The sequence below is a fragment of the Empidonax traillii genome, unplaced genomic scaffold, assembly GCF_003031625.1.
Source record: "Empidonax traillii isolate 1590-97213 ecotype Southwest subspecies unplaced genomic scaffold, ASM303162v1 scaffold442:size488032, whole genome shotgun sequence".
Lineage (NCBI taxonomy): Eukaryota > Metazoa > Chordata > Aves > Passeriformes > Tyrannidae > Empidonax > Empidonax traillii.
In genome coordinates, this window is record NW_020955635.1 from 417,795 (window position 1) to 439,362 (window position 21,568).

General features: G+C 40.6%; 2 protein-coding genes across 6 annotated transcripts; one reads left to right on the forward strand and one right to left on the reverse strand.

The window, feature by feature from the left end:
* Positions 1-736: 736 nt before the first annotated feature.
* RPL24 (ribosomal protein L24) lies at positions 737-4,291 on the reverse strand. The gene is made up of 6 exons (XM_027894772.1): positions 4,238-4,291; positions 4,035-4,110; positions 3,074-3,184; positions 1,812-1,948; positions 1,449-1,512; positions 737-864 (listed from the first exon to the last, which is right to left on the reverse strand). The coding sequence occupies exons 1-6, from the start codon at positions 4,240-4,242 to the stop codon at positions 784-786; spliced, it is 474 nt and encodes a 157-aa protein (XP_027750573.1). The 5' UTR covers positions 4,243-4,291; the 3' UTR covers positions 737-783.
* Positions 4,292-4,433: 142 nt separating this feature from the next.
* Positions 4,434-19,953, forward strand: CEP97 (centrosomal protein 97). Of its 5 annotated transcripts, none has more exons than XR_003572463.1 (13): positions 4,434-4,576; positions 6,815-6,957; positions 7,896-8,054; positions 8,454-8,555; positions 9,020-9,133; positions 10,049-10,215; positions 11,434-11,598; positions 12,637-12,767; positions 13,276-14,032; positions 15,058-15,133; positions 15,861-16,455; positions 17,947-18,022; positions 19,589-19,953. XR_003572463.1 is itself a non-coding variant. In XM_027894767.1 (12 exons), the coding sequence occupies exons 1-12, from the start codon at positions 4,531-4,533 to the stop codon at positions 17,949-17,951; spliced, it is 2,460 nt and encodes an 819-aa protein (XP_027750568.1). In that variant the 5' UTR covers positions 4,434-4,530; the 3' UTR covers positions 17,952-18,926. The 5 variants fall into 5 exon arrangements, 3 of the variants coding, with proteins under 3 accessions (XP_027750568.1, XP_027750567.1, XP_027750570.1); XR_003572464.1 differs by having other exon boundaries at positions 19,717-19,953; XM_027894767.1 differs by lacking the exon at positions 19,589-19,953 and having other exon boundaries at positions 17,947-18,926.
* Positions 19,954-21,568: the final 1,615 nt, after the last annotated feature.

Below are 21,568 nucleotides of genomic sequence, written 5' to 3' on the forward strand. Positions count from 1 at the left end.
CCAGCTAAACTATGGCAGAGTTTGGGCATGCTGTCTGCACAGCACAATTCCTAAGGCAGGCAGATACTTCCTCTGAGGAATTTCAATCCCTCTAGTGGTGGGAGGGTGAATTACTAAGGGAAACCTCAATGTGCATTCTGGAAGTTAAACATACTAAGTGGGCTTTAGCAGGCATGTATTATCAACTGCATTTGAACTCATTCAACCTTCACAGGCATCCTTTACCTGACAACAGCTCGCAACAATCCATCACTTTGTTACTTCCTGACCCATGAATTGCATGTGAACCTTTAAGAGCCACACAGTCCATGAAACTATCCATTCCTTTTCCAACCTTTTCCTGCTTTGATTCTCTACATCTTGATACATGCATTGCACAACACAGAACTGCATTAACCTTTTCGGGTGTCTTACAGATGGCACTGCTTCACCCCCACTTCAGTTTTCATCTCTGAGCTTAGAAGCCTCTTTTAATGTCATTTGTCACAGATGCAGAATAAACTTATGTGCCGTTCTGTCTTCCAGTAAGAACACCCTATGACCATCAGCTCCACCTTCCCTGTCAATGAGCCACTTGTGAAGGACTTTGGAAACATCCCAACACAGCATGCTGCCCAAGAAACATGTTAGGGCAGTGAGATGTTTTTCAGTCTGCAAAAAAAACACACCTGTTTTTTTCACAGATTCATTTTCTTCAGTGTATCTCACACAGTTGAGAAGAACATGGCACAAGTAATGAAAGTTAACCAGATGTTTATTCAGCATGACCAACAGCTTGGCAAGTTAGCGCTTTCCACCAACACGGGGAGCAGAAACCTTGACTGGCTTCACAATCTTCTGCTTTGGTGCTGCCTTTGTAGGAGCCTGTAGAGAAATAGTTAGGTATGAACAAAGAGAAGCAATTCATCTGCAGCCTTGAAAGCATTTCTGCATATATTTTTGATACAAATGTAGCAATTTAAATCACCCCAGATTAGAATTACAATCTATCAGATGAGAATCATGTTAATAAATGTTTACACACATATCACTAAGCCTACAAAATGTATGAAGCCAGCATACGGTATTAATTCATAAGTAATAATGAAACCAATGGTGGCACTCATCAATATGTTGGTATTAAGCCCCTAGATAGTGAAAATGTTACATCCAAGCAAGTTTTTTATCTATTAAGTATCTCTAACATATAGCCAAAAAGTTGTTTTACTGTAATATTTATTTATTCTGTAAAAAAAACTTAATTCTGTTCAGCTATTTGGGTATGTTTAACTTTACTACAAAAGTCTGGTCAAGGTGTTTTCAGAGAAAAAAAAAAAAAAAGATATGCAAAATGCTTCCTCAAAACAGAAATGGGCATTTCCCATTAAGTCCTGCAGCAGAATGTTGGGTGTTGTGTTACAACGTGATGTATTCCAGTTCATAATTTCTCTTTGTCTACTGTATCTCACCTTTGCAGCAGAAACAGCTGTTTTCTTGGTTGCCTGCTTAGCCTTCTTAGCTTCCTTTGCAGCCCTGTTAATTAACAGAAAAAGAAGAATCGTTACCTGCGTCTGCCACTCCCTATTTCTTTGTCTCGGCACTGTAAGAGCTCCTTAAGGTCAGGAATTCATTATTCATTATTCCAGATTTCTCCTCCGCATGCAATACCCTCTAGGGAGACTATAACAGAGACAGCAGGACTGTGTGAAAAATTATTTTCACAACAGGAGAGGATGACCCTTCTTTGCTGCTACAGTCTCTTGCCAAGATATTACACACAAATATACTGATTAAAAACTAACTAAAAACCCCACTGATTTCTGACATCTCACCTGATAGCTTGTTCCCTCTGTGCTTTGCGTACTTCGGGCTTCTGGTTTCGTTTGGCCATAATCTCAGCCAGAGAGGCACCAGTGATAGCTCTCTGGAACTTGACAGCGCGGCGAGTGCGCTTCTTCTGTATCTCTTCCTACAATGGCACAAGAAGAAGAAAATTAGCATCACAAGACATTAAATAAGTGGCTAAAGACAATTACAGAAACAAGGTGCTATTGAGATTGAAGCTGATATAAAACTGTGCACTGAAGTAGAATTTTACCCCTCACTTTGGAGATTTCTTCTGTTGGTTACAGAGAAGTGCTGCCCTACCTCTGTGAGGCCCCTTCTCCAGCTACATCCTGTTCTTTCTCAGTGTGTTATTACCAACATTCCTTGGATGGCACCATGGCTATCCAACTCTCGGTGTTTGAGAACATGCATTAGCCCCCTTATCTTTGAGGCTTTTACAGCAAGGTACCAAGGAAAATTATTTTGGAAGAACATCAGAAGTTCAGCCTTCTATAACTCACAGAAGAAAAAAAAAGAGAGAGAGGGATAAAGCCCATTTGATGCAATCTTCTGAAAGGAAGACACTCCACACCTGTTTGGGGGGCATCGAGTGCTAGGCTGCAGTGTGAGCCATTGACCACCAAACTTCCCTTCTTCAAACAGACTGGTAAAAACACCGATTTTCAGCACTGTGTGAGCCTTTCTAAATGCTCTTCTGCTGTACAAGAGCACTAGAAATACCTCATGCTACATGCCTTAGTGATTCATCTTTTTCATGCAGTAACAACATAGGAAAGGCCTTCTGCTAAGGAACAGCCCAAGGTTTTCAAAGACAGTACGTGAAAAGTGCCATCCCTGCCCCCTAAACTCCCACATCATCTATGCTGTCACTATTCAGGAAGTTTACAAGACCAAACTTTTAAAAAGTCTGTATACTTTATAAATAGCATTACCCACCTTCCTTAAAGCTAATCTTTTGAAACATGCCATTCCTACAATTGTTAAGATCTACTGAACCTACTGTGGCTCTGAGTGGCCCCTCAGAGAAGGGCTACAACCCAAATACAATGTTTTTGCTGAACTGGTTACCTTTAAACCACAAAGCAGTGTATCAACTTATGAAACTGGGATCACATTTTCACCATAATTGGTCAGTCATCATCCTGGTTATATGGGTCACACTTCCACTGAACAGCAGTGTGCTCAAGTGACCTCCAACAGACCAGTGACCACATCTTTTGGCAGCCTTTAGTCGGTATATACTTACTGACTGTCCCTTCTTGTGTTTACGCCTGTACAGAACAGTCCAGTTGATCTGACGGGGGTTTCTCTTGGAAAGGAATGCAGACTCACATTTTGCATTCAAGAACTGAAAAACCTGTGAAGGCAAAGTATTTTATGAACGACATTATCACGGTTTGCATAAAGTAAATGTTTGACTCAGTGTTTTTCAACAGTGATGCCTTTGTATTTCTCTAACACAGCTCTGACTATTAAAAATTTTAGAAGATAACATCATACTTTTCAAGTGTCTGTCCTCAAGTAACTATGTACTACTTCCTGTATGTGGGAGTGAGTCAAAACTTGGCCTAAGGAAGACAGGGAGACCAATGCTCCACCCAGTTCCTTCTTGCACAGTTAAACGAACCTGCTTTTCTAAAACAACAGGCAGAATGAGCAGACTGATTTATTATTAGCTATACAGTTCGATTTTGAGTATAGCCTAACTCCTAGGAGAGCAAACAAGGACTCAACCAGTTTACTTCCTTAGCTGTCATTCCGTATAGCAAGATGACAGCGCTGGGATACCCAAAACCCAACCGCTCCCTTTGGAGGCTTGAAGGGACAGTCCTGTCTGCATGTGACACTAGGGCCTGAAAGAGTTCTCCTCCCTATTCCACCCCAACCATCTGCACCCAACTCATCCTCAAGACCAGCAGCAAACCCCAGCATGAGATGCAGGATGCCCAAGCAGAATACCTGCTGCTCTGAGACATCCTTTCCAAACCGCATCCTAAAACCCAGCCCCACGCCACAGCACCTGGACAGCGACGGTGCCCTCGCACCACTCAATACCCGCGACTCGGGCAGGCCCCGCAGCCACGCCAGCGGCATCCCCGGGCAGCACCGAAATGCGGCCGCCGCTCCCCCCGCACAGCGCGGCCTCTCCCCGGGACCCCCGCTCTCCCCGAGCCCGCCCGGCCCCGCGGGGCTCGATCCGGCCTCACCTTGCCGTCGGTGCGGGCGTAGCGCCGGCCGTGGCCCGGGTAGATCTTGTACCCGCTGAAGCTGCACAGCTCGACCCTGCGCGGGAGACAAGAGTTAGGGGAGGGCGCGGGGGGCCGGGGGAGGCGGCCGGGGGAGGCCGCCGGAGCCCCACGGCCGCCTCCCCACGGGGGATGGAGGCGGATGGGGCAGAGGAGATTCTCACTTCATGATGGCGGCGGCGGAGAGGGGCCGGAGGGGCGGGGAGCGCGCCGGGGCGGTGTCGGGAGCGCGCGGGGCCCGACGGGAGAGGGAGGGCAGGACCGGGAAGGGCCGCCCCGGCTGCGCCGTGGGAGGGCGGGGGCTGGGCTGGCCCAGCGCTCACTCGGCCGGGCCGACCCTTCCCGGGCACGGCCCCGAGCACGGCACCCGCCGCCCCGCCCGGGATAAAAGCCGCGGTGTTCCTAGGCCGAGGTGGATTTGTGCTCGGTTGCTTGGCGGCGCTGTCAGGCGCGGGGCATGGCGACCGCTGCGGCCAGGGCGGGGGACGAGGCGGCCGGAGCGGGTAAGGGCAGCCCCGCACGGGGGCGGGGGCTGGCGGGGCCGCGTTGTTGGGATCTCCGCTGTGTGCTGCGGGTCCCGAAAGCTGTAGTGGACAGGAGGGGCTCGGCTGGGGAGAGGCGGGGGCGCCCCCACCCTCCTCCCGGGGCTGAGGGGCGGCTCGGCCGCTCCCCCGTTCGCCCCCCGCGCTCTGCCCGTTCCAGGCGGGCTGGAGGCGGTCGGGGCAGCGGGGCGAGGAGAGCGGCGAGGGCACGGCTGCCCTCCCCGGCGAACAGGCCTGGCTCGGGGCAGGACGAGCGGCTGTCCATCGTGCTGGAGCATCCCGCAGCCTTGTGGAGCTTTATAGGCCAGGAGTTGAATGAAATAAGGCCCGTTTTCCCTGCGTTGGAGGGCTGAGAGGTCTTGGGGAGACAGCGCCTCTTCTGCGGGTGCAGTTCCTTGCTTCCTGCCAAACGAGTAATAAGGAATTCTGGAACATTTTCCTGGGTCCTGAAAGCCTGTTAGGAAATTCTCGTTCCCAAAGTATTGTACCAATGAGTCTTTATAGTATGAAATCATATTGATTTCTTAGAGCTGTATATCGTAGAATGCTTTGGGTTGGAAGGGGACCTTAAAGATCATCTTGTTCAATCCCCCCCACCGTGGACAGGGACACCTTCAAGTAGACCAGGTTGCTCAGAGCCCAGTCCAACCTGGCCTTGAACACTGCCAGGGATGGAGGAACTATATATGTAGTTCATGCTGCATACTGAATACCTGTGCTTAAGCAAGCAAAGGACCCCAGCTTGTTGCAAGGAGGAGGGCAGACCCTTTTGAAACAGGAACCTGTACTTCTCTGGATCTTGAGGGTGCTCACAAGCAATAAAGGGTACCCCCAGACAACAGGGATGAGATCCTTTAACACCTCTGGGAAACCCTCCTGTTGTCTGGTATCATCCATAAGTGATTATAGCAAGACTGACTGCAGGGACGTCTTGATCAATAGAGAAGCAGGTGGATGGTGACGCCGTAGAAATACAGTTCCTTGGCAAATGGATGTGTGTTAAGTAGCAGTTAGTCAGATCATGTTGTACCTGAGTGTTTGAAAGCAGTAAGAACCACTTGTGAAGCCACACTGCAGGTGTCCCAGTTTGAAAAGGGTACCTCATGTGTAAATAAAAGGATTACTGTTGTAATTCTGTACTGTGGGTCCAAGCCTCTCTCCTAGGTCCTCAAGGGCTGGTTGTGAATTTTTGTAACAAACCCTTGGATAAGTGGGCAGATGCAAAATTTCTCTGTTTAGCTAAAGTGACTAGGTGGTTGCAGAGGTGACTCCTTCAGTGGGAAACATGCAGTGCCTTCTCCCTGAAGGTGCGAAGATGGGAATGTGACTCTGGTGTTGCTGGCTCTGCATTACTGCTCTTCAGTTTGTCTTCACCCTTGGCATAGCTTAACCCTAAAAGCCTGTAAACTGTAAGAATATTAATATATATGGCATGGTGGGGTAAGAACACTATTTGGGACCTGCTGCTGAAAAAGGCAGCGTTTTTTACTGAGCAGATAGTGAGAGGAGAGCAAGCACTACGATGATGTTTGTACATAAAATACACAGCAGAAGCTTAATATGTGAAACTGATCATTATTGGGTGTCGCTATGGGTACCCAGTCATTCAAGCTCCTTGTAGATGGCAAATACTTGCCTTTTAACTTTATATAGTAACACTTTTTGCATGGAGCATTTTAATTGTGTGTTACACTATTAAGTGGTATGCTAGGCTATTTACAATTTGTTCCTGCCCAATGCCACCAGTACTGTAGTATAGTTGAAAGAATGGATTCTTAGTTCAGATGGAATGCCTACACATAGGTAGTTAGTTGTCAAACTGCTCAAAACTTGCAATCTCTGAAGACTTTAAAAACTGTCTCTTATGAAATTTGAGGTTTTGAGGATGACACCTTTAAATTTAGCTACCTTTCTTTTTTTTTTTTCCTCTGCTTCTCACTTCAGAGGATCTGTTACTGACTTTCCCAGAATTCTGTCTTTACTGTGACAGGGTCTGGTAGGCATATCTTTGAGTAACTGGAACTCTGAGGTGTTTGGACTGAAGTAATTTGCTTCAGTTTTACGTGGAAAAGAAACTTAAGCTGTATTTCCAAATTATTTGCATGCATCATAAAACAAATCAGTTTCTTTTGCATTGCTTTTTTGGTCTGTGTTCTCATATATAAACTTTTTTGTCTTTTTTCTCCTTTTTATTCTAAGGCTTAGTAGTCAACTGGTCAGGTCAAGGGTTGCAAAAACTGGGTCCAACCTTACCCTGTGATGCTGATACTCAGACTCTGATTCTGGACAAAAACCAGATAATTAAATTGGAACACTTGGAAAAATGCAGGAATCTGATGCAGGTCTGTATTACTTGGCTTGAAATTGCTATGAAATAATGGTACTGTGTTGTTAGCATCTTTGGCTTTAAGGCTGTATTATGTAATCAAAGTAAGCTAGCAGTTATTGTCTTCATGAAAAAATAAATGATGGCTAAAATAGAAAGCTTGGGTTTTTTTCAGTCTACATTTGCTTGTGGGGGAGGCTGTTTCGTGCATTACCTAGGCAACTAAAAATGAACTAAATAAATTGTAATTGGAAGGGGCATCATAAGAACACTTAGAACACTGGTAACCCAAATTTTGATACTACTTAGCTTTTGGATAGTTGGGCTTTGTAACATTAAAAATAACTTCGTATTATCACTGAAAGTGCCTCCAGATAAACTGGAAGCTAGCTGCCCAGTAGTTTCTACAGACAAGCTAAGCTGAGGTGGGAGAGGTGGGGTTTGTTGCTACAACAAACCTTCACCAGTGCCAGCTTGACAGTCATGTTACTGAAGTGTATATGTAATCAGGATCTCCTCTTTAAACAGTTTGTGATCTACAATCCTGCTAGCATAGGACTTTTTTGTTAATCGTGTGAAACGTGTTTTGTCCTCTGCCATATTGACAGTAAGTACGATTTTACTCCAGGAACAGGGCAACAATTTGCACAGTGAATTGGCAGTTCTGATTTTAAAATCTTATTTTCATATGACACAATTCCTCATTCTTTCTCCTTTATTTAGGTGTTGCTAGGAGAATTTCCTCTTAAGTTTACAGAGTGAGTTGTGAAGACAACGCTCTTTGATCAGTAATTTATTTCCTGGCTCTTGTGGGTTGTTTGTGTTATGTGCTTGGAAATTAAATACATAGATTGAAGAAGTTCCTGTTGGAGTCGATTTTTACCTATTAAACATAAAAGCCTCTTCTGTCTGCGTAGTTAAAACTTATCCTTTTATTTGTGTGTCCATCTGCAGCTCTCTGTAGCCAACAACCGTTTGGTGCGAATGATGGGTGTGGCAAAACTGACGAAGCTCCGGGTGCTCAACTTGCCTCATAATAGCATTGGGTACGTGGAAGGACTGAAGGATTTGGTGCACCTGGAATGGCTAAACTTGGCAGGAAATAACCTTAAGGTAAAGTATTTATTCTTTTGCATTTTCTAGAATCTAGTCTTGTAAAACTTTGGAAAATGCAGCAAAGAAATCTGAATATGTTTCTGGGTTGGACTGAAACCAAAATGTTAATGTTTTTTGTCTACTTTATGAACTAAAAGAGGGCAGCTTTTGGACTAGAGTTGTCTGGGGGAAAAAATAAAAGTTTTGATGTCAAAGTATAATGAGAATAAGGAAATAGTACTGAAAGAAGGAAAAAAACTATCATCTTTAAACGAAACTGTGTTAAAACGTGGGTTTTATTTTGGGTTACTTATCTAGTTGGTTTTTTAGCTTTCAAAATAATTTATAGTTATTGATACCTGGTTTTACTTAGTGACTAGAAGAGACTTACTGTAATTGACTTTTTTATTTTTGTAGGTCATTGAACAAATCAGTTCCTGTCTGTCTCTTCAGCATCTTGATTTGTCAGACAATAACATAGCTCAATTAGGTGATCTCTCCAAACTGACATCACTGAAGGTAGATGTTATTTTGTCTCTATTTTCACTACATTCTTTACATAAGGAAATTGCTGCCTTTTAAAAACATTCATTATTCAAACTAGGTCTTAAAGCATTTTAATGAATTACTGTCATATCTAAAGGGAAGCATGTAAGAATTCTTTTCCTTGTCTCCAAGTTGCAGGAACCAAGGCAGTGATTTTTCTATAACTTTCTATAATTTTGATAAAGATATGATGGTGAGATCTTGTTCATAGCTCTTTGTTCTCTTATCTTCTGTCATGAATCAAGACAAAGCATACTGTTAACTGTATTAGCATAAACACTGTAGATAAAAAAATGCTTCCAAATACATTTTTTGGGAACTGTGACCAGAAAGCCTTAATTATAGTTTTTTGCATGTTTTTTGCAGGTAACACCTGAACAAGAAATATGGGGGTTTTGATCAAACATACATTTCATCACCATATTCTTATTTTATAGACCCTGTTGCTACATGGAAATATTATAACTTCACTTCGCACTGCCCCTGTCTGCCTGCCTCAGAGTTTGACTGTTTTCTCTTTGGCAGAAAATGAAATCAGAGACTTAAATGAGGTAAAATATAGAAGATACGTCACCTTTCTTTTAAGTAGACCGAAAGCAGGTAGTTGAACAATTTTTTTGAAGTTGTAACTGAGAGTGGGCTCTCTTCAAAACAGCCCATGCTGATGGAAGTAACTTTAAACAGTTTATATGCAATAACTGTACTTGCATTAGCTGCATGAGCTAGATGATAGCTTTAAAATTCAGCCTGGAAAGAAACTTTGCCTTTTTTCTTTAATATTTTTTTTTTATTCAAGGCTGTCAAAAGTATACCTTAGGACACTAAATTGATAGCTTGTCATGACTGAAAGTTGAAAGCTGATCTGATTAACTGCTGCAGAGAGCTTCTGCAGCTACTGTGTTTAGAACAGAGGTTTGAATTGCACTTGTTGCAACTGACCTATTTTTCAAATACTGTATTAGAGAAAAAATAATCTGCCTGTGACTTTTGTCTTTATTGCTTTGTTTCTTTGTTTGTTTTAATATAAGTAGCAGCCAAAACTTGGTTGGGAGTTCATGTTGGAAGGAAAATCTTGTAATACATTTCTCTTCAAAACAGAACACTGTTTTTTCAGCTTTTTGGCTTGTCTTTTTTTTTTTTCTTTTAATCAAAATCTATCACCTGTTATAGTAAACTGTAATCACAGAAATACTATACTTTTCTATATATAAAGCTCCGATCCCAAATTTTAAGAGAAGCTAATACTTTTCAAGGGCTAACAGTGCTTACAGAAGAATTAGTGGGAAAATGGCAGTAGGTGATAGAAGGTCCTTTGTAGCTGTTTGTGTTCAAAACAGCAAATGTACTTTTCAATGTGTTTGTAATGCTGTTGTTTTGCATGACATGTCTGGCTGCATCTAGGAAATGTGATACTTTCTGTAAGCATTTAGTGGGTTCAGTTAACAAATGTGTCTTATTTTCTCAAGGTCTCTTTCCTGAGTTCTCTTCGTCAGTTGGAACAGCTGTCGATTATGAACAATCCTTGTGTGATGGCCACACCTTCTGTCCCTGGCTTTGACTACAGGCCTTATATTGTCAGCTGGTGTCTGAACCTTAAAGTTCTTGATGGATATGTGATTTCTCAGAAGGAAAGGTGACATAATAGTATTAAAATCTCTAAAATTGTTAAATAAAATTTGGCTAAGCTGAAATTGCCTTCTTAAATAATAAAAAAAATGAGAAAGTGCTAATGATATGAAATTCTGTGTTGCTAATGGCCATATGAGATACAGGCCAATTAACATTGGTGCTTTTGCAAGTTTTTCACCTGTTACACTGGAATTATTACATGAGATCACAAGTGTGTTTATGTAGAATTATAAAGTCAAGCTTTTGTTTTGTTATTCACCTCACAGTAGCACTTCTACAAAACTGGTAGCAATTTATCAGCGGTCTGTTAGCCTTTCCAAGCTTATAGCCTCTTTGTAGAATTTGACAATCAGCAGATATTAAAGCTGTAACTTGGGGGAAACTCAAACGTGCCCTTTAATAAAGGGTCTTATTTGCATGTGCATTTCTACATTTGACCTTTTTTTGGTGTCAAGTAGTTAAACGTTATTTTGCTCAAATCACTTGGTAGTGTATCATTGTGGTCACTTATATCACGATGATATGACAAAGTTCTTTACATCAGAACAATCCAAGCATAAATATTATCCAGTATAAACACATTCTAGTCCAGTACATGAATGTAGTCCAGGTCATTAATGTCCTTCTTTTCCCATTACTTAAATAAAAAGCTGCCTTTTTGGTCAAAGGTAAACCAACCTTATCTCTGTTTCCCCATAATATGTTGTAACTTTCCTGAAAGTTGTCTGATAGCATTTTAGACTTTTTTTGTTACTAATGGGGTTTTCTATATTGACTGTGTTACTGTATGTTGATGTGTTATATTAAATATTCTCAGACTGAAGTGCATTTAATTTAAAAGCAGATTTCAGTTATTGAATGCTTCCGACAAGATTTACTCACTGTGACTGTTTTGTATGTTTGTGTGAATTTTTTTGTTTCTATGAAAGCTTTGATAATAAATTCATTGACACAAACGTGTTTTCAGTGCTCAGAGACTACACACAGACAAAGCAGGGACTGCACAGTTTTGGACAGGGTTTTTGGATGCTTGTGTGAGTGAATACTTTATTCTTTGTTCTGGAAATGAAATTCCCAATTTTCCTGGGCACTGCACATGTTCAAGGTTTTGATTAGATTTGTAGATTAGCTCTTGGGTACCCCCTAGAGGAAGAGTATTGAGAGGAGACTTAGTGGTTTTATGCCATTCATTAATGGTGACCGTCTTTCCCCTTCCTAACAGTTTGAAAGCAGAATGGCTCTACAGTCAAGGTAAAGGAAGATCATATCGACCTGGGCAGCACGTTCAGCTCGTTCAGTACTTGGCTACTGTTTGTCCTCTCATATCTGCCTACGGACTCCAGACTGAAGAGGATGCCAAACTGGAAAAAATACTGAGTAAGCAAAGGTGAGAACTTACTGTTACTTTCCTAGAGAGTGTAATTGAGAGCATAACTATAAGTCTTATTTTATGTTAGATATAGTGATTAGAAAGTTGAGCAACAATAGTCCTGTGGTAACCAGGAGGGTGGTATCTCACCAAAAATGATGGAAACTTGGGAGCATCTGGAAGGAGTAACTGTCAGTGCAGATTGGCCTCCAGGCAGAAATTATAGAAATGTTGTGGCCATTTTGGAGGAGAAGGTGCAGTAAAAGCATATTGACCTTGGAATCTCTAGCTAAGTGCTCTGACATTCACATGATGTTTCTGGGGAAAACTCAGGAAGTTAGCTTGCTAAATATAACTCTAAAAATCTAAAAAAAGTCCCTAACAACCAAACCAAAAAAACCTTAGCAGAAAAAGCAATCCCCTGAAATTCCCACCTGTGTATATATGCATACACATGTATGATTTATAGGGCAGTTTGACCTCTACCTCATGATCTTCTAATTTAGCTGGGCTGAAACTACCTGTATGTTCTCTGGGGTTTATAAAGGATGATTTTAGGTTTGTGGCAATCTTTGTTCATTTGTACTGGGATTTTGTCCCTTTAGTAAAGGGGACACCTAATCCTTGATTCAGTCACTTTCAAAAATAAAAGAGACTCCTTCCATTCCTCAAACACCTACAGGCATAATGTATTCTACATTAGACACTTAAAATATCTGCATGCCTTCCTTGTGTGTAGAAGTACTTAATGATTTTTCAGTCTATAGTAAGAATTGAGTGTTGGGTTTTTCTCTTCTTTGTCTTTTTTTTTTTTTTTTTTATACATGTAATGTTAAAAAAAAAGGGGGCACAAGGAAGGGGAGCAGAAACAGACTGTGCAATCCCCTACTTTGTGATTAGCCCTGTTAATGTCTTGTAGGTATAGGGATCTGCATAACTGGCCTAGTGTTTAGAATATTTTGATCCCTTGTTTCCTTTGAAGTAATTGATATTTTTTTAGATGTTCTCCGTACTGAAAAAGTTTAAATACTAAATTTGTTGGAACCTTGTGCTTAGACTCCACCAGAGGCAGCTGATGCATCAAAACCAAAATGAGGGACCACCTACATCTGCTTCCAGCAAAACAGTGCCAGTTGCACATGAACACAGCAGTCCAGCCCAGCCACCACAGGTGGTTCTTCAAAGTGGTAAGAAGCTGATCTACACCTGTGATCTAACCTGTGGAAATAGATAGTTTTCAACACAGATAACTTTGTGGAGAGGATTTCAGAACAAGACCCTGTATTATTTTGTTCTATTGATTTTCGGGGACTTTTTCAACTGAAGTTTTACTTAATTTTCTAGAAATCTGTTCCGTGCTTATTTTTGTCTTGAAATGCTAGTAGGTTTGTTAGGTGAAAAACACAGTCCAGTGCACACAAAGTTATTACCTTGTTCCATTTTATAAAAGTTGACTTCTCCAATGGGATGCAGTTTGTGCAATTTACTGTATCCAGTACTTGCCAAGTTTGTGGATGTTGCTGTGTTAAGGAGTTGTTTTCCTTATATAGAAATAATGCCCACCTTTACTAGCATTTTAGATCATCTTATGCACCTAAGTGTTAACTATCAAAACCAGATTGTGAATCCCTATGAATTGAATGAAGATGTTATTGAAATACTGTAACACTTGAATGTGGCTTTCTGCCTATCTAGAACCTGTCATCCAGAAGAATTCTTGGGTTGGACCAAGTGCAAACAGTGATCATTCCTATGCTGCAAAGAACACTTGTCCCCTTGAAAGAAGCTTTCACAAGGATCTATACCTTGAAGATATACAGACAGATGAAGACAAACTAAACAGCAGCCTTTTATCCTCAGAGTCTACTTTCATGCCAGTTACTTCAGGATTGTCTCCAGTGTCTCCTGCTTCAGACGTGAAGTTACGTGGAATCAGTTTGGGCCTAGGAGATGATGATGATACAGTGATTGAATGTGTGAAGGATGTTAATAGTAGAGAAACAACTAACAAGCAAAAAGCTTCGTGTGTTACAAGAGAGCACACAAACAGAGCAGTAGGAAGTGTGGAAACGCAAGAGAAGGTCAAAGAGGTTGTGGCGTTGCCTTCTCCTGACCCAGCAGCAGCTGGAGTGGCTGCTAATACCAGCAACTGCTCATTGTCCTCTGAAGACCATCTTCTTCATAGTCACCCCAGCACCTTGTTAGGTGCTAAATCAGGAGTGAAAACTCTCTGTCCTGAGCAGATGACAGGAGAAACTTCTGATTCATTAGCTGTTGTTGACCAAGGTGCAGCTGAACTGCAAAGGATGGCCAAAGCAGCTACCAAGCTTCAAGCTTGCTGGAGAGGATTTTACACGAGGAACTACCATCCTCGAGCCAAGGAAGTGCGGAACGAAATTCGACTGCACAGAATGCAGGAACACATCATTTGCCTAACTCACGAAATCGAAAAGTAAGTTGAGATCGTGCTATATATTTTCAAATCTGTGCAAATATAACCATCACTCCAGGGTATTTCATAACAGGTCTAAATGGGTCTTGATATAAGTACTCACAGTAGAACCTCTCATCAGAAACATAAAATGGTGATTACATTTATAGGGTCACTTCCTGTAAGGTAAGCACAGTTGTGCACATACTCTCAAAGAGCCTTCTATGAGTGGGTTGAGTTAGAACACACTTTTCTATTCCTCTGTTAGCAGGACTTGCATATTTCAGTGGATAACCAAAATAGAAATTGTTGAGTTGGATTTTTTTTTTTACTTGTCTGTTGTCTCCTAGCAATTACAGAGTCTATAAATGAAGTGTCCATATTGAGTTGTTCCTCTGTTGCTGGTGAAAAAAAGAATTCCCTCTGCCATGTATGATACAATCTTAAAACATGATTGTGTTTTGTCCTATCTGTATTTTTTGATCCTGAGAGTCCATGTGTGGATAAGATCATTATCTTATCCACGCAAAGTTCCTCAATTTGTAAGATAGAAATTCTGGATTTACTTATTAGCCTGGGACTGTCAATCTGACAGGCACTTTTTCTTTACTATCACAAGTGACATAAGTTCTGTGAAACAAGCTGAGTGCTCAGTAAACTTCTAGAAACTCCCAACGCTTACGTCCAGGTATCAGCTGGGGAGAGCATAATTTGAAATGAAGAATTACTGAGGGGAATGATGATAGCTGTGCAGGAAAAAATAAGAGCTCAGGTTCAGTTTACAAAAAGACACATAAATTATTGGCAAGCCAACAAATGTGCTGCAGTAAAAGGAAGCAGAATCTAAATGTGACTGAAAAAGAAACTTGAAGTCAGCAGCTGGGTATTGATGGCAAGCCAGACTGCAGTAATTTCTTAATGTTAGGCTCTGTTGTATCTTTCAAGAGTGCTGTTATATAAGTAGACATTTTTATATATTCTTGTTGCTCTCTTACCCAAATGTTGCTTATTTAAGATGCATAAATTTTGGCTGCGTGTTCTTGCAGACTAAGAAAAGAAAGAGAGGAAGATAAGATGCAAAGGCTTGTACAGGAGGAAGCTGTCAGATTTCTTTGGAACCAGGTAAATAGTTTTAGTCCTGTTGTTTTTCTGCTTATATGTGAATTTGAAAGTCATTATTTCATACTGTAGCTCCTGAGGAGATAGTCAATGTAGTTTACTTTTCCCACTGATGACTTGAGTGGCTTTATAGAGTCTAATTGCCATGCTGTGTGCTGTATTCTTATTCTGGGGGAAAATAACCTTCAGAAGGATTGGTGCAAGAATACTGGATTTGTTACTAAAGGCTAAATTGTGGCCTAGTGTGAGAAGGCAGACAAAATGCAAGGGAAGCTAAACAAATGTAGCAGAACCGTGAAGAACGATGTGACTGCTAAATACCCAGGGCAAATGAAATGTTGTCAAGCTGTGTTGCTTGTGAGCAACTCATTTCTGAAGTAGGAAAGTTATTAATACATCTTTTAATAAGCTATTCATCCAAAAATAAGACTGTTTTCTTAAGTATTGATTATTGCATAATGGTTACTTATCCTTTCTGGTTTTAAGAACAGATTCCTTTTGCTTCAGGTACTTGAACTGAGAACTTGTGTACTCTGTCAGGGCTTCTAGGTTTAAAAGCCATGATTTAACAGTGGGAAGAACAAAATTTCCCTAAGAGTATATCAAGCCTTTTGTATGTCTCTTATCTTAGATTTTATGCTAGTGCTTGGTTGCTGAATCCAAGAAATGCACTAGGGGTCAAAGTACTTCTAGTTGTACTTCATAATGAATTTATCTCTATGCTTTACAGGTTAAATCCCTTCAACAATGGCAGCTTTCAGTGATGCAAACTTTAGGTGCTACTGGGACCCCTTCAGCCAGTATTTTATGCTTATCCAAACCACCTATTCAGTCATCCACACTTGAGCAAGAAGCCCCCCCAGATGTTAATTCTGCTTTGTTAGTTTCAGCTAGTGATGATCTTCAGGAGAAGTCCTTGTTGCAATTCCCAGATTCTGGTTTTCATTCTTCTGCAGCTGATCAGACTCACGCCAGTGATCTGTGCAGTTCTGAAAAGAGCTTAGCTGAAGAAACAGAGAGCTCTCTCTCCATGGAAACTGTCAAGCAATGTGGCACTTCTCTTTCAGCATATTCCTCAGATGTAGAGGATGGCCATGGGGAAGGTGGGCAAAGTAAAGAGAGCTCTAGTAATGAGCAGGACAACGGACTAATACAACAGTATTTGAAATCTGTTCAGCAGCTGGAAGAGGCTGATGAAGTGACAGATTGCAATGAGGAAATGGAGGGCAGCTGTCCACAAGTCGCTGTTTCAGCAGAAAGCCAGGATTCTTCATCTGACACTATCTCTCTAGATCTCCCTCAAGATAGATCTTCCCCTATCCAAGGTGAAATCAGTCAGACATCAGAAAGTTATAAACTGGATTCAGAAATGGTAGAAGGGAAGCAAACGGACTGTGATTCTTCATTTCAGATGCTGCATGTTGGAATAGCTGTATAATAGTTTCAGTTCCACAAAGGACTAGGGATTCCATTTCACTTTCCATTTCAATTTTTCTCATTTATACAAAACTTATTTTTCATGTGTGCTGTTTCAGATTTTGACACGTTACCAATTTATGTTGTATTTAGTATTTTATTGATGTTGCTGAGAACTGACACTAACTATAATACCCTGAAATCAGCAAAGTTCTCAGTGACAATCATTATGCGCTTTATTTTCAAACATAAAACTGGTATCTTAATAACTGGCTTTCATTAAATTAATTCTGAAGATTGGGGCTGTGGGTAGCAGTGGTAGTGTTTGCTGTAAATTCACTTGAGTGAATGTGTTAGTAAGTATTAGATTTTTTTTTTTTCTACAAAGAAGGACTAAGTTCTTAGGCAGTGTATCCTGTCACAGGCAGGATATGGTCTGATGAGAAAGATGGAAGAAGTTGCTTTTCAGACCTTTTGACTTTAACAAAAGTAGTTTGGTCAGTGTATAAAAGATGCATTCCAGAAAACCAGTGTCCAAGTCAGTGACCTTTTTGGAAATAACTTGAAGCTGCTGGCTAGGAATTAGGTCATTTACATATGCACTGAAACAGGGACTTAAAGGAGAGACCTTAGGGAGCTTCAAACAAGCTTTGGCCTTTGTTTGCCCTGGGGTTGAATTTCCCTGCTTTCTCAGGTAAGACTCAAAGTAGAACCAGCAGCAGCCAGGACTAAATAAGACTTTCAAAAGGGCATATGATTTGGGAACATCATTTCCAAGGCTGCACTGTTGAATTACAGCAGCAGACTTGCTGACATGTTTCGCTCCACAAAGACGCTGATGTCACTGTGGGGTTTGGATCTGCATGGCTTTCAAGACAGTGCGTTTTGACGGATCACAACTACTCCTACCTACAGGTATAAATATTAAAAGTAAATGCCATGACTTAAAACTATTTTTGATATTTCTGTTGGGTTTTTTCCTTGTTTCTTTCCCCCTGTATGTCCAGTATTTGACACTTATACTAGATGTGAATAAAAAGATGTATTTCTTCACAGTTAGCAAATATACTGAAATACCTAGGCTATGCTTTTCACTTAAACACTGGGCAAGCAACAGAGCTTGTATCTTACCTAGCCATTACTGTGTTGGGCTTTTTAAAGAAAAAGGGTCAGGTACCTTGGTGAACAGCAAAAGTGGCAAGGCAAATCTGGTTTTGCCATGGTGTTTGTGATGGACACTAATGAAAAAAAAATGTGATGTTGTGACTTACAAGGGTCAGTTCAGTTTGCTAATGCTGCAGTACTCAGTGTTTACTGGAAGGCCAGTGTTTCAGTACTTTGCTAATCTTTACTTCTCAGTTGTAAAGACACATGCTTATTTTAATTCTCTGAATCCACAGGTTAACTTCTGGTGCTATGGTGTCATTAAAATCAACTAGTGCTGTTTTAAAGTGACTCTTATGGCCACATTACCAGGTAAAATAATTTAGTGTTTGTAAAAGCTTTGGTTGCTTGTCTACTTCAGGTTCTGAGCTGAAATTTGCCACTGCTCAGGAGTTTGGTATGAGGCCAGCATCTGCTTGAGGCCTTAAAATAGCCTTTATGTAGAACATAAATGGTGTATTGGACTGGTACCAGCCATCTGCCCTGTGGTGAAAGTTCACCTTGGAAGAATAAAGCTTGCCTCTGTGTACAGAGCAGCCATCATCTGTTTTTCCCTATCCCAGAAAAAATTCTAGAGCACTAACCTCTCGAAAGAGCTGTCACTGCAGTCAGGCTGACATTTGACTGTGCCTTGCATACATGGTAACATTTAAGAAAAAACCCCAAGTAACTGAGTTGATAGGTTCTTAATGGGCTATCTCTCTGCATTTCGTTACAGCACATTTGTAGCATACCCGTATTCATAATCAGAGCACAATTGTGCTTGGGTGCTGAAAGTGGTACAGGTGCATTAATGTATCACAACATCTAAGTAGTTGTGCAAAGAAGTGTGATAGTCCACATGATTGTATCCTTGCCCTCTGAAAGTTCTGAACTTGGGTTTAAATCTGTCATGCTTGGGGATCTGCAGTTCATGGGACTTGGCTCTTTGACTGTCAACGTGTTACATTAAGAACAAATCCCATGTAAACCTTTAAAGGGATTTTCTTTGGGTTTTGAGAGTTAAATTATTTCAGTCTGTGAGATAGTTGTTGGACCTTACACTCCAGAGGCAGTGGTTAGATGTAATCTCTTTTATGGTAGAATGTTTTATTTGCATTTGCAAGACCTGGGAGAAACTAGACCACTGCCTGGATAAAAATGTTTCATTTACTGAAGACACTGAGGGAGCATAGATATTTTGCTATTTTGTATTGTCACTTTTGCTGCAGAGTCAGAATGAGGAGAAACAGCTTGAATTTTGGAGGTGTCAGAGGGGGAAAATTTGATGAAAGTTAATTTTTTGTGGGAGCCCTAGATGTTTCTTGACATTTCGTTTATTATTAGGACTTGAAAGTGCAAACACAAACACAAGGCAGCATTTCAACTAATGCCTAGGTCAGCTGTTGTCCTTATTAACTTGTAACCTCTATATCCAAAGGTGGTTTTATGCAGGTACAGCGAAGCATGTACTGACGTATGATCAGCTTTATCTTTTTTGGGGAAACTGTGAAATGGAAAAACACTTTTTTTCTGATGTTCCGAAAAGTATCTTGCATGTGTAGAAGATGAGTTGCCTAAATATAGAGAAATCAAAGAATGGTGAAGTTTTGGATTAGTTTTTATAGAATTAAATGTCATTAGTTTGTATATACAGAAAATATTTTCATCCTGACCATTCAAATGCATTCAGGGAAAGACGTAATGAGGGAGGGATACAGTGGAAAAACAAGGAATAAAGCTGGATGTATACTTAAAAATGGCCTCTTTCAGTCCTGTTTTGAGCTCTCAAAGAATCATGATGCAGAAATATCATAGTTAACATGGCTTTACATTTACTCACCTTTGTCTAGATATGTTTTCTTAATCTAGGTATGTAATATTCTTTTATCTGGATAGGGATGCACAGCTCCCTTTGGAGATGATGGAAAATTCATAAAGGAATTGGAAGGCCTAAAGTGTGAAAATCTGTGTCTGAAAATTTCCTGTGTTAATATTGTATTCTTTCAACATTTTCCTTTTGCAAGGCTTCGTATTCAACAGAAGAGTGTATTGGTACAATAAAAGCTTGTCCCTTGTGTTTTGTCCTGAGCTGATCCTCCAGTTGTAATGGGAGAGGTAACTAATGGTTATTTGCCAAGCAATGTTGTCAGCTCTGCCATGAGTACAGTTTAAATGCTTCTTTTATTTGCTTCAGAAAAATCAGCTAAGTATAGCTCAGACTGTTTAAACTGCACCACACAAGTAGTTTTCCCCCAAATGAGATAACTCCCAAATTTTCCCCCAAATGAGGCCCATGCAAACCTATTCTTGTCTAGTCTGTGGCAGAAATTAGTCTTTTGTCTATTTTTCTGAAAGTAGGGACAAGTGGTTTTATGTCATAAAGCAAGAAGGCATTAAGACTGCAAACTTTATTTTGCTGCTTCTAAACCACAAATATCCTTCAGCAAATACTTGAGAAAGTCCTTGTTAAACTAAATTGCAGAAGCCTAACAATTGTTGATAGTGAAGTTTCTTAAACAACCATAGATTCTACTATTTGCATGCAGCAGTTTAAATAATGCATTTAGCAGCCAGTCTGTATATAAAAAAAAGTTGGTTTTTTTTCTGAATAATGTTTGTATTCGAGCTTGCAAATTGTTCTTGTTTTTTATGAATTTGTATATATCGTCTGAAGAATTCCAATCTTAATTTCTACTTGTAGCAGGTCATTTGATGAACAAAAATGGAATATACATTCCTTTGAGACTACCTGGGTAATTTTTACTGGACTTGATGTTCCATTGTGTCTCACATAGATACACTTTTTCCTGTGAGGATAGAATTGTAGCATTGAGTGGAGACTGACTAAATGACAATAAAATGTAAAAACTGGTCAGTTCCCCTGATAGTGGAAAAGACTCTTTCCCCCCCTCCCTGCCCCCCCTCCCCGTTGTATTAACTTCCCCCCCTTGAAGACTGTGCCACCTGAATAAGTATGCATCAAGTATTCATGAAGTCTTTTGAAATATCTTTTTTTTTCATAGTTACACTTCTTTCCCCCAGATTGATTTTTCTGGGGCAAGTTACTAAGAAACGCTTGCTTTCTATATGCCTACTGAAAAGTTGGGACTTTGTCTGTTTTTAATTGTTTTCTTTATGTCAGTAATGGTAGAAGCACAGGATCCTTTTCTTGCAAAAATATAGAACAGTATTTATCAGGAAAGGTGCTTTATCTCTTGGAAAGTGCCACACCAAATTTTACTGTATAAGAGCTCTCAGTAAGAATCTTCCTTTTTGGCTTCATTACATTTCTAAGTATATGGGCTAAATTCACTTGTAGCATAATTCTACTGAACTAAATTTGGTTGAGTCTTTCACAGTAGTAGTCTACCTCTAAAATTTGAGAAGAAAGAACAATTGGGCATTGATTTGTCTTTCTACTCCTCGCTGTTTTCTGTGAAGAATGGTGGGTGGTTAAATTGGTACCGTTCATATGTTTTCTATAAGTGTTTACATTTCTGGATTTATTGTTTCTTACGTATTTTGTTTGTATCTCTGAGTTTTGAATTTTAAATAAATGATTTGTACATTTATTGAAAACTTTAAGGTGTACTTGATCTTGACTCTTATGGCTAGTAGTCATCTTTTGATTGGAGGGCTCTTTTAGAGATGAGATGGGAAGTGTGGTAACAGAAACATTTGATAACAAGGTAAGCATTAGCATTCTTTACTTGGTACAGCTGAGGCATTCCATGGCCACTGTTCCATTCCATGGCCACTTGCAGTGCTGAGGAGAGTAGGAGTGTAGTGAGGTACTTCAAATGTGTTCACCAACCTCACAGAAACTGGTGTTCATGATTTGCAGTCCTTTGGTTCGGCTGCTGGCCCTCTCTTTTG

Bases quoted from the DNA above. Each gene is read 5' to 3' on its own strand.
- RPL24 (XM_027894772.1), bottom strand. The intron at 1,949-3,073 runs GTAAGTATATAC...GTGCCATTGTAG, and splicing joins AACACAAGAAGGGACAGTCA to GAAGAGATACAGAAGAAGCG. The intron at 865-1,448 runs GTGAGATACAGT...ATTTCTCTACAG, and splicing joins CAGCTGTTTCTGCTGCAAAG to GCTCCTACAAAGGCAGCACC.
- CEP97 (XM_027894766.1), top strand. From the start codon at position 4,531: ATGGCGACCGCTGCGGCCAGGGCGGGGGACGAGGCGGCCGGAGCGG. The intron at 4,577-6,814 runs GTAAGGGCAGCC...TTTTATTCTAAG, and splicing joins GGACGAGGCGGCCGGAGCGG to GCTTAGTAGTCAACTGGTCA. The intron at 10,216-11,433 runs GTGACATAATAG...CCTTCCTAACAG, and splicing joins GTGATTTCTCAGAAGGAAAG to TTTGAAAGCAGAATGGCTCT.